The sequence below is a fragment of the Bactrocera neohumeralis genome, unplaced genomic scaffold (genome assembly GCF_024586455.1).
Source record: "Bactrocera neohumeralis isolate Rockhampton unplaced genomic scaffold, APGP_CSIRO_Bneo_wtdbg2-racon-allhic-juicebox.fasta_v2 cluster10, whole genome shotgun sequence".
Taxonomy (NCBI): domain Eukaryota; kingdom Metazoa; phylum Arthropoda; class Insecta; order Diptera; family Tephritidae; genus Bactrocera; species Bactrocera neohumeralis.
Window position 1 is genome coordinate 14,983,326 of NW_026089623.1, and position 13,260 is coordinate 14,996,585.

The window sequence follows — 13,260 nt, forward strand, 5'->3', positions numbered from 1 at the left end:
GATGATTGCGCTCAAAAGGGAATTACAGCTTTGGGTAGTTCATTGACTCTACGCCGTTGTAAGACCGATTATGACTTAGGGTAAATTGGTATAATCATAATATATTTTTTTATTCCAACTCAACAACACGAAGAACCATCAGAAATATTTCTTGTTAGTGCCTGCAATGAAATAAATTTGAGATGATTATATGCTGCATCTCTGTCAAGTTAAGGCATTGAAGATTTCTCTTATAAGTCAAAAATCTCCACCACAAATTGAATAAATAAAATTCCATGACGAATATCGAGGCTTCAGCCAGTTATATATTTGGATAAGAGTGATAAATCTTTAATCTTTATCTCGTTGTCATTAATTTATTTCTGTCAACGCCTCACTCCCATTTTGTGTTATGAGAATAGTGTGTTCAAATTGTGCGCTTCGCATACCGTCGACAGAAACTGCGGTCCAGCCATCTTCCATTACATTCACGTTGGGCTTACCAAGACTAAGAATGGGCTCAATTGTAAATACCATTCCTGTACGCATAAAGCCAGGTTCAGAATTATCTGCCAAATAGTTTTAACATTACGTTCATGTACACAAAATAATTTTGTTTTTATTTTTACAATAATGCAATATTTCCGGTGGTTCATGAAATGATTTCCCAAGTCCATGGCCAGCAAATGCTGGTATCACATTCAATTTTTTTATATTGCAGAAATCTGTTATATATCTGCCGATTGCATTAAAAGGGGTTCCAGGTTTACATATATTAATGCAATGCTGTACACATTCCTCTGCTGACTTTACCAAATATACTCCCAAATCGTCAACGTTTCCTACAAGAAATGTTTTAGAGCAATCTCCATGACAGCCATTCAAATATACGGTAATGTCAACATTTATTATGTCCCCATCGACCAATCGTCTTTCGTTCGGAATTCCATGGCAAGCCACATTATTAACTGACGTGCATACAGATTTTGGAAATCCAGCATAACGAAAAGGGGATGGGTAGCCTCCTGCAGAAATTATCTGATCATGTGCAAAAGCATCGATTTCACCAGTTGATGTACCTGCCTACAAATATAAAAAAAAATTAAAAATATTATTACATTTAGCAGAGTTTTTTTATTTTTTAAAGGACTACACAAATATGTCAAAAACTATCTATCTATTTTCCATACCCCTAAAAGTCGGAAAATTGGAAAATTCCGAAAATAAACTTTTTCCCACACAAATTTTTTTGTTTTGTTTTTAAATATTTTAATTTGTAAATTATTTGAATCGTTCAATTTCGGCCGTTTGCTTTTTTATTCCGGCTATTCAAAAGAAAAATTATTGAAAATTATGCAGTGAAAATTTTCACACAAACTGATCAATTGATTGATTGAAATTTGCTACGAAGTCACGAAGAGACCGCGCTAATATCGGTTGGCGTTCTTTTTGCCATCAACGTATGGCAACCCAAGACACATGAACGAGTACTCTCAGGATGCGATAACATACGTTTGGGATTATGGATCCCTGTCAATCGGCAAGCGATCTTCACAAATTTAAAGCAAGACTTTTCAAGCAACAGCTACGATGTTTGATGGACTTTATCTTGAAGCAACGTATGTATACTGTTAGATGCTAGATGTACTCTGTTGAGTGGCAAAAGAGAGGTTTGCCACACGCACACATTGTCCTTTGGATGGTGGATGGTGGTTACACCAGATCAAATTGATGAAATCATTTTGCGGAAATTCCTGATGTAGAGAAACATCCAATATCATACGAATTGATGAAAACCAATATGATTCATGGACCTTGCGGATACCACAATCCCACTTCATAGAAATCAATGTTGAGTATTGCTGTTTGGTGAAATCGATCAAATACGTTCGCAAGTATGTCTCCAAAGAAAGCAATATGGCGGTTATTGGTTTTGAACGAGATGAGATCAGAAATTATCAAATGGGTCGATAAATGAGCTGCTATGAAGAACTTTGTAGGATATTTACTTTTGCAATTCATGAAACTTTTTCGACGGTTTTGCATCTCGCAGTGCATTTGGGGAAAGTCAAAGTATGTATTTCAACCCAGAGAATACAGTACAGCCAACGGAAACACCGCCAACGACGGAAATTCGGAAATCCCTTGATATTATACATACATAGAATGCATCGTCGAAGAAATGTTTACACAGAAAACAAGGCCAACCAGTAGATGAACATTAAGGTGTGTTCTCAACTAATGCATTAGGATGAATTTACACAATCCACCCGAAAAACGGTGGATATGCTATTGATTAATGTACGCGGTTCAAGTTCACTTGAGTCATTGCTTACTGTGAATGGTACGGTGTGTGCAACTTTTTGAGAAACATGCCAGGCATTACAACAACATATCAGCCTTCAAATCTGCGTCAATTATGGGATACGAACAAAAATTACATTGCCGAAGACATTTTACATCGTATTCGCTAAGAATTGGAAATGGGAAAATTCCGACCGTCTTGACAATGAAGACGAAGCCGTGAATTATCCAATAGAATTTCTAAATTCTTTAGAGAGGCTTGGTATGCCGCCGTATCATTTGCGTCTCAAAGTTGGATCTGTAGTTAATATGTTTCGCAATCTTCATGCGCCGAAACTGTGTAATGGAACCCGACTGATTGTGACGCAGCTATCGAATACAAGGGCCCCGAATGCTTGGTGCTACGAATTCCTTTGAGTTCCAACGATTTGCCATTTTAGTTCAAACCCATTCAGTTTCCAGAGAAAATTGCATTTGAAATGACAATCAACAGGACACAAGGATAGTCGCTAGAAGTGTGTGGCATAAACCTGGAAATTTCATGTTTTTCACACGACCTGCTATACGTGGCGTGCTCATTAGTTCAACACCCATCTTCTCTATACATTTACGCACCGGAACTGAAACCAAAAAATGTTGTTTATCAAGCTGCGCTACATTAAAAAAAAATCACAAATAAATGATTTAAACACAAAAAATAGTATGTACATTCAACTTTTTTTTCATTTCAGAACACAAAATTTCACGCAAAACACCGCTTGCGGGGTCAGCTACTAACTTACAAAATTATTCTTATGCTTTAGGCGAAAATAAAAATCGAAATATAACTATTATTATGTGAGAAAATAGAAAAGAAATAGAAAAGCTTTTTTTACAAATATTTTTTAAACTTTAACAATGTTTGATATCTCCACAACTAGTTTCAAAAACTAACGAGCATTAACTTAAAAACAAATAACATGGTATATAATTAAATCCTTTATATTGTATTTTAGATTCCAACTAAGCTATGTGGTTTTTTCCGACATAATCGACTAGAGAGGCATTTGTGTAACAGAAGATTTCTTGCCTCCTCGTTCACATGTGCATTAAGCCTTTTGTAGTGGGCATCTGCTTGACACCTGATTTCTTCGGCGACTATATTCACCCTTAGGTCTCGCTGAATGTCAAAATCTCTGCAGTACCAAGGAACATTTACAATGCTTCTTAGCACCTTGTTTTGAAAACGTAGTATAATATTAATACTGCTATCATTATCATTATCATCGTTATATCGGGAGTGAACTGGGTTTTCATCCGATTTCATTCATTTTCACACTATCGGTAGTAATTCTTGTAATATTCGTGCTGGGCGATTTCGTTGTTGTAGCTTTAGTGGTTTAGAAGATATGCACATTAAACTTTACACAATATTAATTAACATTAATTAAGGGGCAGAGCCACCGCCACTTTTTTTTTTTTAATTTATCCACAAGTGCCTCTTGCTATTGTGATCCCTTGTGCCAAATTACAGTTTTATATCTTAATTAAGAGGTTAGGTATTATGGCACTTTATATGTTTTCGGTCCGATTACGCCCATCTACGAACTCGAATTTGTTGTACTAAGGAACCTGTATGCAAAGTTTCATCAAGATATCTCAATTCTTACCCAAGTTACTTACTGCTAGTGGGGGAAAAATAAAAACCTTATTTGAGCTGAGAAATCCTTCATTCTAATTTTATTTTGGTATTTGTAAGCCTTATATACTATTTTTGAAATTTTATGTATCTAGTTAAATATATGTGTATGTTGGTATGTACTGCACACGACATGGGGTTGTTTTTAACTATACAATGCAATACATGTGTATATGTGTGTTATCATATTGTTTATGCTGTATGGTTTGGATTGTTTTCAATTGCACATGTGTATTTGTAATCAATTGCCTAAACCTTATTAAACATGTTCTGTTTTATTTTTTGAATGCAGGCGTATTGCATAAGTATAAATATATATATTTTTATGTGTTTACAAGTATTTATTTATATGCGTATGTATGTTCAATACATTTGAACATAGATAGTTCATATTAGTGGACTGTATCTGTGTTTATAATTAGGGGTTTCACATGGTCACATAACGATATAAGTTATAACGATCCGAAAACATAGCGTTCAGACTTGTATTTGCGAAAACTTATTTTAGTACGCAATCCAACAACAAATTTTTTAAACTAGTATAAAAATGTATGATTTTATAATTTTTCCATGCTTTATGAAAAGTTGTGAGTACACCCAAATAAGTATTAAATGGTATTAAATGGCATCCCTTGGCACCAATGTACACGTTCATTTTTAAACACCAGAGCCAAAATTGTAAGACCTGGTATAAGCGAAACATGGTGGAAAATCTCTTGTTGTCATGAGCTGATTTTGGGTATGCAGGAATGCCAAAATATACACGAAAAACACTTTAAGTGCTTCATTAAAGATTTTCCCTCGTCAAAAAATATCTGTGTTGTAGATTAGCCAATTGTAAATCCAAACCTAAATCGACTTATCTTTTTGGGGCTCCTTTAAGCTTGATTTTATAAAAATAACACTTCAACAATTAAAAACCGCCATGGTTACCGAGTGGAACAATATACATACATATGTACATATGTAGGAGATTCGATTTTAGAAAATTTTCTATGATAAAATGCATTTATGAAATGATAATGTGAAATATGAATAGCCTAGTGGCAAAGTCTTTGAAACTGATAACAAATAAATTCATATTGGATTTTAATACATTAGAAGCGAAAGTTAAACTAACAAACATTAAGGCCAAAATAATTTACTTTTTTATTTTAATAAAATAATTAGGTGCCTCGATTTCTGACAAAACTGCGGGACTTATAGAAAAAAGTCATATGGCAATGTTGTAACAATGAAAAGGTCTACACTTTTTCACCTAACCTCAGAATTTTTATGAAAACTTCGCATAACCCAGCTTTGATCTTTAATTTTCAATAAAAAAGCTAAAGATAAAATTACAGTAGGTGTTATGATTGTGAAAATCTCTCCTTTCTGATAGTATTAAAATATATATACATAAACATGGTAAATTTGCTAAAAAAACGCAAAAATAAGACTCCAATAAACAGCTGAAAACCATTCAAAACTGCTTCTTTATTTCATCCACCTATTATTTCGTAGTAATAGCATTAAAAAGAGCAATTTTAATTTGTGTAGTAAGGAATTTTTTGCGTTTTCTGAACAAATTAACCATATATATGGTGTCATTCTGAGTAAACTTTTTTTTTTCAACTGAAAAACAGGCTAAAAACTTTCGAAAATGTGAAAAAGAAAGTCACTCAAAAGATGAGCTCTTAATATAAATATTAAGAGGTGCCTATTTCAAATTTTCTATTTCCCATATAAATTACATGGGAAAAAAATCATTTTCTTGTGGTGGTTATTGTGCGGAGGTTATTATATGTGCACGCGATGGCTGCCAGTCGAAAATCGAGTTTTCTCGTAAAATAATCGATTAAAATTAAGTTAATTCCCGAGTTTAGCGGGGGTCCTATAGAGTACGAGGCATAGAGGCAATCGGCCGTAGACGCGTACGAGCTGTTTAAATCATTTACCGGCAGCATTACGCATTACCAAGCGGTAACAATCATCAGAAATAAAGTAAGGTGTGCAGCTAGAGCAGTGCTAGTGTCTCACAACACAGTACTTAACTCGGCTAGATTGGTCATACGCAGATAAAATTCACTACGACTATTGAGACAGGGCCTCGAAATGGTTAGGCAAGGGGAATTAAGCCTCATGGAATATTATGTCACACGAGGCGGAGCAGGCTACATACTCAACGATGAGGTCAGGGCAGATGAACTCCACGCCTTCATTTCTGGCTTGAAAAAGTCTCTTAAGGCTATTGTTTTTCCGGCACAGCCAAAAGATTTAGCGTCTGCATAAACGCTAGCCAGAGAAGCAGAGTCGAGCATAGAGCGTAGTATGTTTTCGGCAACCTACGCCAAATCTATTGCATAAAGAGAACAGACGCGGGAAAATCGACCGCTCGCGAAACAAGGCAGAAACTATAAAGATGAACGTGGTGGTGAGAGGCAGCAAGGTAACAACAGCCATCAAGATAGGAACAAAAAAGAAGCATGGGCAAGTCCCAGAGCCAATGGATCAGATAGGGCAACAGAACCAAGACGGCAGCGATTGAACAATGCTGTTCAGAGAGCCCCAGATTCGGAAGAATATCAAAAGTCCGCGGAAGCCGCTGTAATCGAAATCGAAGACGATAACGAATCATGCGATAATGACTCATTGCGGTTTTTAGAGAACGCTGGGTGGGAAAAATATAAAAATATTAATTTACACAGGGGCGGCAAAAAATTACATTAAGCCCATAAAGGAGCTACAAGAAGTAATTCCTGCCGAAAGCCCTTTCACCGTAAGTTCGAGCAAAGTAAATAAAGTGCCTTATGAAAATTTTTGGCCAAATCTCCCCATTTTTCGTGCTAGACACACTTAACTCATTTGATGCAATTATAGAATTCGACTTGTTAACACAAGCAAAAATAGCGTTGAAATTACCTAACAAATCCGAGCAATTGCAGTATCGTTACTGTGACAGTGTAAACTTAACAGATGTGGATGACATAATAGTGCCTACATCCATCAAAAAAGGAATTCAAAAGCCTGGTACTGAAAAGAATAAAAGTGTTTTCGACTTCTAAGGAGGCGTTGCCATTCAATACCTCAGTTATTGCTACAATCCGCACTATAGACAGCGAGCCCAGATACTCTAAACTATATCCTGACCCTATGGGAGTTTCAGATTTTGCAAACAACGAATTCAAACAGTTACTTAAAGATGGTATCATTAGACCATCAAAGTCCCCATACAAGAAGCTTAGTCTGGGTTGTTGACAAAAAAGTCCTTGGCAGCAATGGAGGCCGAAATAAATGGTTGGTAATCGACTTTAGGAGCTAAATGAACGAATTATAGCCGACCCATATCCAATGGCAAGTATCTCAATGATCCTAGCGAACCTAGGAAAGGCGAAATTTTTGCGACTCTAGATTCAAAATCCGGTTACCACCAAATTTATCTAGCGGAACCAGACCGCGAGAAAACGTCATTCACAGTGAACGGCGGGAAATATGAATTTTACCGTCTGCCTTTGGCCATCGATGACATCCTGAGGGAGCACATAGAAAATATATGTTATGTATATTTAGATGACACAATAATCTTTTCAAAAAACGAAACTAACCATGTGCAACATATTCATACGGTCTTAAATTGCTTGGCCAATACAAACGTGAGAGCAGCGAAAGATAAAACTAAGTTCTTTAAAGAGATCGTCGGATTCTCGGGCTTTCTAGTGACCCAAAACGGGGCTAAAACTGACCCTGAAAAGGTCAGGGTGAAAAATCTGTTCAGCCTGCGGTCGTTTCTTGGTTTAGCTGTTACTATAAGGGTTTTATTTAGGACTTCGCAGCAATAGCAAGGCCCTTAACCAACATGGTCAAAGGAGAAAATGATTTGGTGAGAAAGCATACATATGTCCAAAAAGGTCTCGATTGAATTTGACGAAACTCAACGTAATGCATTCGAAAGACTGAAGATATCCTGGGATGAGAAGATGTCATACTCATGTACCCATATTTCAAGCAGCCCTTTGATCTAAATACTGACGCCTCCTTAGATGGCATTGGTGCATTCCTGTCCCAATGGGGCCGACCCATTTCCATGGTTTCACGTACGTTAAAGAAAAGCGAGACACACTACGCCACGAATGAGCGAGAATTGTTAGCTATTATATGCGCTCTAGGTAAATTGCAAAATTACCTCTATGGAGCAAAAGAAATAAATATTTTCACTGATCACCAGCCCCTTACCTTTGCCGTCTCAGATAGAAACACGAATGCAAAAAAACAAACGATGGAACGCATTCATGTATGAACACAACGCAAAAATGTTATATAAACCAGGCAAAGAAAACTATGTGGCGGATGCCCTAGCACGGCAAAATTTAAACACCTTACAAAACGAGATACAGTCGGACGCTGCAACGATTCACAGCGAAAATTCGTTGACCTACACGATCGAAACGACAGAAAAGCCTTTAAACTATTTCAGAAATCAAATCGTTCTTGATCCAATTCCCTTGAAACGAGTTATCATACTCTTTGGCCAAAAAATACGTCATCTTATAAATTTCACAGACAAAAACACCATATTCGAAATAATAAGGCCACTCATTAACACAAACGTAGTAAACGCAATACACTGGGATCTACCAACACTAGCCTGTATACAACATGACTTGGTGCTAAATTTCCCGGCAACCAAATTCCATCACTGCAAAAATATCGTTGTCGACATTATGGATAAAAACGAACAAATTTAAATTGTCACCACTGAACATAACCGCGCGCACAGAGCCGCCCAGAAAAATACTAAACAAATCCTTCGCGATTATTATTTTCCAAAAATGACGAAGTTGGGCAATGAAATAGTAATAAATTGCAAAATATGCACTAAAGCAAAGTACGATAAGACCTCCAAAAAAAACACAAATACTTGGGGAGACACCGATTCCATTATACGCTGGAGAAATACTCCACATTGATATCGTTTCAACTGACAAAAAAAATCTTTCTTACTTGCATTGACAAATGCTCAAAATTCGCCGTGGTACAACCACAGGCGTCTCGCACAATAACGGATGTACAACCACCAATTATTCAGCTGTTGAATTTGTTCCCACAGACCAAGACAATTTACTGCGATAACGAAGCTTCTTTTAATTCAGAAACTATCAGGGCCCTTTTGAAAATCGGGTCGACATTGAGAGCGTACTACACAGTTGCTCAAATGGCCAGGTGGAACGCTTTCATAGTACACTCGCAGACATAGCCAGAGCCTTTCGCCTACAAAAAATGTCTGACGACACAGTCGAGTAGATACTAAGAGCAACAATCGCCTACGATCGATTTGTACTTTCGGTCACAGACCAAACACCCATCGACATGATACATGCAGCATCCAACGAACATAGGCAGGCCATCAAAAATAAAATTACAAAAGCCCAGCACGATAACAACCCGAACAGACAAAACAGTGTATTTAGGGTAGGCGAAAAAGTTTTCGTAAAAAATAACAGAAGATTAGGAAATAAGTTAACACCGCTTTGCACAGAAGAAACAATTCAAGCAGACCTTGGAACTTCTGTTCTCATTAGAGGGAGTGTGGTACATAAAGACAACCTTAAATAGTGGTTGCTTTCAAGTAAAAAATTTCCAATCTAAAATAGCATTGTCATAGTTTAAGCGCACAACGATTTTCAATCTTCGTTTCTTTTATTTTTAAAGGATTGGTCTTGCAATATTATTAGAATTAGGGGTAGTACATAATCGGATTATTGACTACTCTCACTCCAACTATATCCCGATAGTCGATGGATAGGTACTGGTATGGGAACAACGTGATTATTTAAGACACTCAACTAATTTAAAAGACCTTACTAACATAGCAGAGGAAACTGTAAAATTAACCAAATTATTCCCTCAGTCGCACATGCAAAAACTGCTAGACGTGGATACAGAACACATTAAAAATGTATTGTCAGTACTAAAAGTGCATAACAGAATGACAAAGAAGTTTAGACTGCTTGGGCTCAGCACTCAAGGTAATAGCAGGCACGCCTGATGCCTCTGATATTGAACAAGGTGGTCCGAATCCTTTTTAACTGATGCAAACAATAGACAGGTAGTTATTAACCCATCTTTACCCATCGTTGCGCAAGCGCAACATTTCGAATTTGTTTTTTTTTTATTTCTAAAATAAGGAAATAAATCTATGAAATGTAAGCCAGTCTCAAAAAGAAGAACTAACAGATAGACAACAATTTTTTTTATGGCTTTTCAAATACAAATGCATTTTATTTTTATCATTCAAAAACTGCTAATTGAGTCATCTCGGGATCGATATATTCATCCAATCATAAAAAATATTAATTTAAATAAACCTTTACTTTTTACACTGTACAAAGCTTTAACAATATCTTCTTTGTGATATAAACCCTTTTGGTGGACAAAACTACCTACACGTGTTGTTTATCTTACATTTCTAGGAAACGTTGCGTTTACGCAACCTTGGGAATAACAATAGTCTGTTGTTATTGTTACTCAGCATGCCATTCGTGTTAGAAATGTATTGTCAATAATGGGTTCTCGCTATTCAAGGAGTAGTTCTGTTTTGTTTTTATTATTCAGTTGGTTCTAGAACGTTGAGCTAATAACATAGATAACTTGATACGAGACTCTTTGGTTCGAGAGAGAGCTGTCAAAACTATGCTAATAGTATCACATAGTAATTTCTAAAAAACGTTAAGTGAGTGTATACAAATCAGTAAATAATAAGGCGAAATATTATGGCTTGGCAGCGATTACTATCTTCTCAAGAAATTCTGAGTACCTTAGAAGAGGAAGAGGATTTACAAGATGCCACTCAAATCGATGCCGTGTACATCCCCCCGACGGTTGACAATCTTACAGACGAGGAAGGCCTAGATGATGACGCGCTAGGTGATTTTGACAATATTGTGTCCACTGATATCGCTGGAACATATGAAATACACACCGATTTACCCTTAGAGCCTGAAAACACGCAAGGTGAGCTCGGTCCTTCAACATCGAAGAAGCCAAGACTGTCAAAGAAGTCCCCAAAATGTGTTCCAGACTGGAAAAAAGAACATCCGACCTATATGAATTGTCCTACAAGTGATGAAACAGTAATGACACAAAATATTGAAGAACGTGTAGGTGGAAAAACACCTTTTGAAGTATTTTCACTATTTTTTAGTGATGAAATTTGGGAACAGATTGTATGTTTCTCGGAAAAATATGCTCGTGACCATAACCGTCATTTATTTATCCTCACGGTAGCAGAACTCAAAAGATTTTTTGGTATGTTATTATTGTCTGGCTATCATTCTTTACCAGCAACGAAATTGTACTGGTCAAAAGATGAAGACAAAAATGTATCAATTGTAAGAAATTGTATGAGTCGGAACAAATTTTACTCTATAAAGGAAAACATTCATCTATGTGATAATGCGGATCTGGATAAAAATGATAAATTCGCTAAATTGCGTCCTATTTTCGATGTAATGAATCAAAAGAATATGCAGTTTGGGATATTCTCACACAACTTGTCAATTGACGAAGAAATGGTGCCGTATTTTGGACGTCATAGTTGCAAGATGTTCATCAAAGGAAAGCCTGTAAGATTTGGTTTCAAGATATGATGCTTGTGTAGTTCAAATGGTTATCTGTATCGGTTTATTCCATATGGCGGAAAGGATAGTAACGACAATAGAAATGATTTAGGTCTAGGAGAAAAAACTGTTCTGGACCTATTGTCTGTCATTGAAGATCCTCGCAAACATCGCATTTTTTTTGATAATTTCTTTTCTTCGCACAAATTATTTTGCATTCTGAAAGAGAAAGGCTATTTTGCCACTGGTACTATTCGAGGAAATAGAACAATGAATAAAACCATGATAAATACGAAAACTCCTCAGAAAAAAGAGAGAGGACCATTTGATTTCAGCTTTGACCAAAAACATGAAGTATTATTAGTTCGATGGAATGACAATTCTGTGGTGATTGTGGCTACTAACAACGCAAAAATCGAACCATTGGTTACGGCAAAACGTTACGATAGAAAAATAAAAAAAATGGTGAATGTGCCACAGCCCCAGGTTATAGCAGATTATAATAAAAATATGGGAGGCGTCGATCTGCATGATAATGGAATTGCCAATTATAGGATTCGAGTAAGAGGGAAAAAGTGGTGGTGGCCACTGTTCATCAATTTGATAGATAGTGTTTTAGTAAACTCGTGGAAGATTTACAATCTGGCAAATGAGCGATCTATGACTCAATTAGAATTTAAATCTTACGTTGCTGTTAGTTTGATGAAAACCGAAGAAGCCCAACTTACTTTTTGGGTAATTCAAATAGAAATTTAGGAAGACCATCCAAAAACGCATTACCTTCCAATATTCGCTTCGATAATATTGGTCATGTCATAGAAGAGCACGAAAATAAACGTCGAAGAAGATGCAGACAGTGTAAAAGTACAACAATTTAAAAAATGTCAAATACATCTTCATGCTGATTGTTTTAAAATATTTCACTCACGCTAATCGCTATAGTATTAGCGTAAGTGAAATATTTTAAATGTATTTTTATGACTTGCTTGTATAATATAAGTTCAGTAATCCCAACGTTGCGTAGGTGCAACATTTCACGGAATGAAAAATAATTAACCAATATTTTTTTTTTAATAATTTTCTCTTTTTTTATGTATTTTTAAACGTAAGAAACAATAAAACCATAAAATATGCATTTATTTTTACTCTTGGGAAATAATCGGTTAATACACAAACACATACAAATTAATTAATTTACTGATACAGTGAACAAAATAATTAAAGCTAAAAAAATGATTTGGTTGACAAACCGCATTTGTATTAAACACTATTAGCAAGAAATGGAATATTAATAGATCAAATATCGAACTCGATACTCACGATTACTCTAGCTAAGGTGGATTTAATAAATCCCACTATTTTTGACTATGATGATTTCAAATCAATTATGAATGAACACCCTGTCGGAAATCCCATAGTTAGCCTTACCGAAGCAGCTAAAGTTAAGGTCCTCCCTGCGTATCCTAGAGTCAAACTTGTTTAATATAAAGCATATTTATATTTTACTTATTTCCATATGTTTAAGAAAACACGTCCAAGTTGAAGATCATGTGGAAAGTAGCAAATCACTCTATATTGGGGTTATGGAAAAGTCTGTTTTTTTTGTATACATAGATGATCAGGATCCGTTCATGTAAGCTGTAACTTGGAAACAATTTAGATTTCTTAATAAATTTGGTACAGTAAATCGCACTAGGATGGGAC

At 35.9% G+C, this 13,260-nt stretch overlaps 1 protein-coding gene across 2 annotated transcripts in view; it reads right to left on the reverse strand.

Annotated features, from left to right (window-relative positions):
* Positions 1-283: 283 nt before the first annotated feature.
* The window catches only part of LOC126765303 (methionine aminopeptidase 1D, mitochondrial), a 39,199-nt gene continuing 26,222 nt past the window's right edge, over positions 284-13,260 (reverse strand). For both annotated transcript variants that reach the window (XM_050483020.1, XM_050483019.1), the window contains exons 3-4: positions 609-1,062; positions 284-548 (exon numbers count right to left, since the gene is read on the reverse strand). In XM_050483020.1, the coding sequence (XP_050338977.1) occupies positions 352-548; positions 609-1,062 (651 nt within the window). In that variant the 3' untranslated portion in view covers positions 284-351. The remainder of the gene's footprint in view (positions 549-608; positions 1,063-13,260) is intronic.